The following is a 2,500-nucleotide window of genomic DNA, read 5'->3' as shown; positions in this document are numbered from 1 at the left end:
TTTATCCAACATTCAACCAGACCATCACCTTCTGTGAGGTCAGTAGGATTCATGAAATGTTAGTTAAATGTGTGCGTGCGTGCGTGTGTGTGTGTATGTGTGTGTGTGTGTGTGTGTGTGTGTGTGTGTGTGTGTGTGTGTGTGTGTGTGTGTGTACGCGAGCGCTCGCAGTGATCTTCTTTCTTTCATCTGGGTGAAAAAAAACAGTATGAAAGAAACATGAATTATCACAGAACAATGTTATATCAGCATCGCTGTTGTCGTTGTAATTACCATCATTGTCATTACCATCTTCATCGAAAATTTTAGCCATTATCACTATCATCATCGTCGTCATGAACATCTCGCGTGTGTTTGTGTGTGTGTGTGTGTGTGTGTGTGTGTGTGTGTGTGTGTGTGTGTGTGTGTGTGTGTGTGTGTGTGTGTGTGTGTGTGTGTGTGTGTGTGTGTGTGTGTGTGTGTGTGTGTGATCAACTTGGCCATCTATTTTGTGAGGTGGCATTGATTTGTGTGTGTCTCTCTCCCTCTCCTCATACCACCTCCCACCACCCGAAAACGGAGTATGGTTGCCTACATGGCTGGGTTAAAAACGGTCATTCAGGTGAAAGCCCACTATTGTATATACGAGTGAACGTGGGAGTTACAGCCCACGAACGAAGAAGAAGAAGAAGAAGACCACCTCCCCGTCCCACTGTCCACACTCCTTACACCTTCCCCTGTCTTAATAGCTCACCTCCATAACACGTCCCTCACCCTCTCTCTCTCTCTCTCTCTCTCTCTCTCTCTCTCTCTCTCTCTGTCCATCCCCGCTACTTCTGTCTCGCCCTCCTCTCCACCCCAACCTCCACCCTTACCGGTCCCCCTCCACCCCTGTCCTACTCTCCCCCCTTCCCACGTTCACCTCACACCCCTGTCCTACTCTTCCCCCTTCCCACGTTCACCTCACACCCCTGTCCTACTCTTCCCCCTTCCCACGTTCACCTCACACCCCTGTCCTACTCTTCCCCCTTCCCATGTTCACCTCACACCCCTGTCCTACTCTCCCTTTTATCATTCTCTCTCTCACCCTCCGTAACCCCTTCCCACCATCCCGACTTTCCTCTTCCCCCACCCCCATAGCACATGTCTCCTGTCCTACCTCCCCCCCCTCCCCCACTTACACCTCCATCTCCTACTATCTCACTCCCTGACGGGCGCAATATCCGAATGGTTAAAGCGTTGGACTTTCAATCTGAGGGTACCGGGTTCGAATCTCGGTTGCGCCTGGTGGGTTAAAGGGTGGAAATTTTTCCGATCTCCCAGGTCAACATTATGTGCAGACCTGCCAGTGCCTGAACCCCCTTCGTGTGTATACGCATGCAGAATATCAACTACCCATGTTAAAGATCCTGTAATCCATGTCAGCGTTCGATGGGATATGAAAACAAGAACATACCCAGCATGCACACCCTCGAAAACGGAGTATGGCTGCCTTCATGACAGGGTAAATAAACAAAACGGTCATACACGTAGAATGTATGTGTGCTTGCCTGAAATCTGATTGAATGACACAAGAAATGAATGATGACCCCCCCCCTCCCCCAAATGGCAGTCGTCAGTCGGCTCTACCCAGTTTGGCAGCCTGTTGTGGAAATGACCCCGTGTTTGTAAAGTGCGTAGAGCTTGGAATCCGACCAAGGACAGGCGCTATACAAGTATCCAAATTATCATCATCATCATCATTATCATCATCATCATCATCATTTCTATGGCTTTATTTGACACAAATGTCCAAACATCCTATACAGACTCTGGCGAAGATGACGCCACATTTCTATGGATCGATTAGCTACAATGTCCAAACCTCCGATGCAGATTCTGGCCAAGATCGTCAACAACCTTCTGAAGGCTAAAAACGAAGCTGGCTGGAACGCCACCAGCCCTGCGGGGGCGGAGGGCGACAGTCTGATGCAGGTGATGCGCCGCTTCGCCCAGGTCATCTCGCGCTCGCTCATCTTCCACGTGGTGGACATGCGGGCCCTTATGCGCAACGCCAGAGTCAGCCAGTTCTTCGACAACATTGGTGAGGGGCTGGGACGTGGGGAAGGGTGTGGCGGGAGAGTGTTTCTGTTTTTGTGTCGTGTTTTGTCGTATTTCAAATCCTGTAGACGAGCGCAATAGCCGAGTGGTTAAAGCGTTAGGCTTTCAATCTGAGGGTCCCGGGGTCGAATCTCTGTAACGGCGCCTGGTCGGTAAAGGGTGGAGATTTTTTTTTCCTATCTCCCAGGTCAGCATATGTGTAGACCTGCTTGTGCTTTAACCACCTTTGTGTGCATACACAAGCACAAGATCAAATACGCACGTTAAAGATCCTGTAATCCATGTCAGCGTTCGGTGGGTTATGGAAACAAGAAAATACTCAGCATGCACACCCCTGAAAACGGAGTATGGCTGCCTACATGGTGGGGGTAAAAACGGTCATACACGTAAAAGCCCACTCATGTACATACGAATGAACGCG

At 49.8% G+C, this 2,500-nt stretch overlaps 1 protein-coding gene across 1 annotated transcript in view; it reads left to right on the top strand.

The window, feature by feature from the left end:
• The window catches only part of LOC143292121 (adhesion G protein-coupled receptor L2-like), a 148,861-nt gene that overhangs the window by 44,426 nt on the left and 101,935 nt on the right, over window positions 1-2,500 (top strand). Inside the window, exons 11-12 of the mRNA XM_076602310.1 lie at window positions 1-38; window positions 1,855-2,062. The exon at window positions 1-38 is cut by the window's left edge and continues 64 nt beyond it. Of these exons, the coding sequence (XP_076458425.1) occupies window positions 1-38; window positions 1,855-2,062 (246 nt within the window). The remainder of the gene's footprint in view (window positions 39-1,854; window positions 2,063-2,500) is intronic.

The sequence above is a fragment of the Babylonia areolata genome, chromosome 18, assembly GCF_041734735.1.
Source record: "Babylonia areolata isolate BAREFJ2019XMU chromosome 18, ASM4173473v1, whole genome shotgun sequence".
In the NCBI taxonomy this organism is placed as follows: domain Eukaryota; kingdom Metazoa; phylum Mollusca; class Gastropoda; order Neogastropoda; family Buccinidae; genus Babylonia; species Babylonia areolata.
This window is presented reverse-complemented; position numbering and strand designations above follow the sequence as displayed.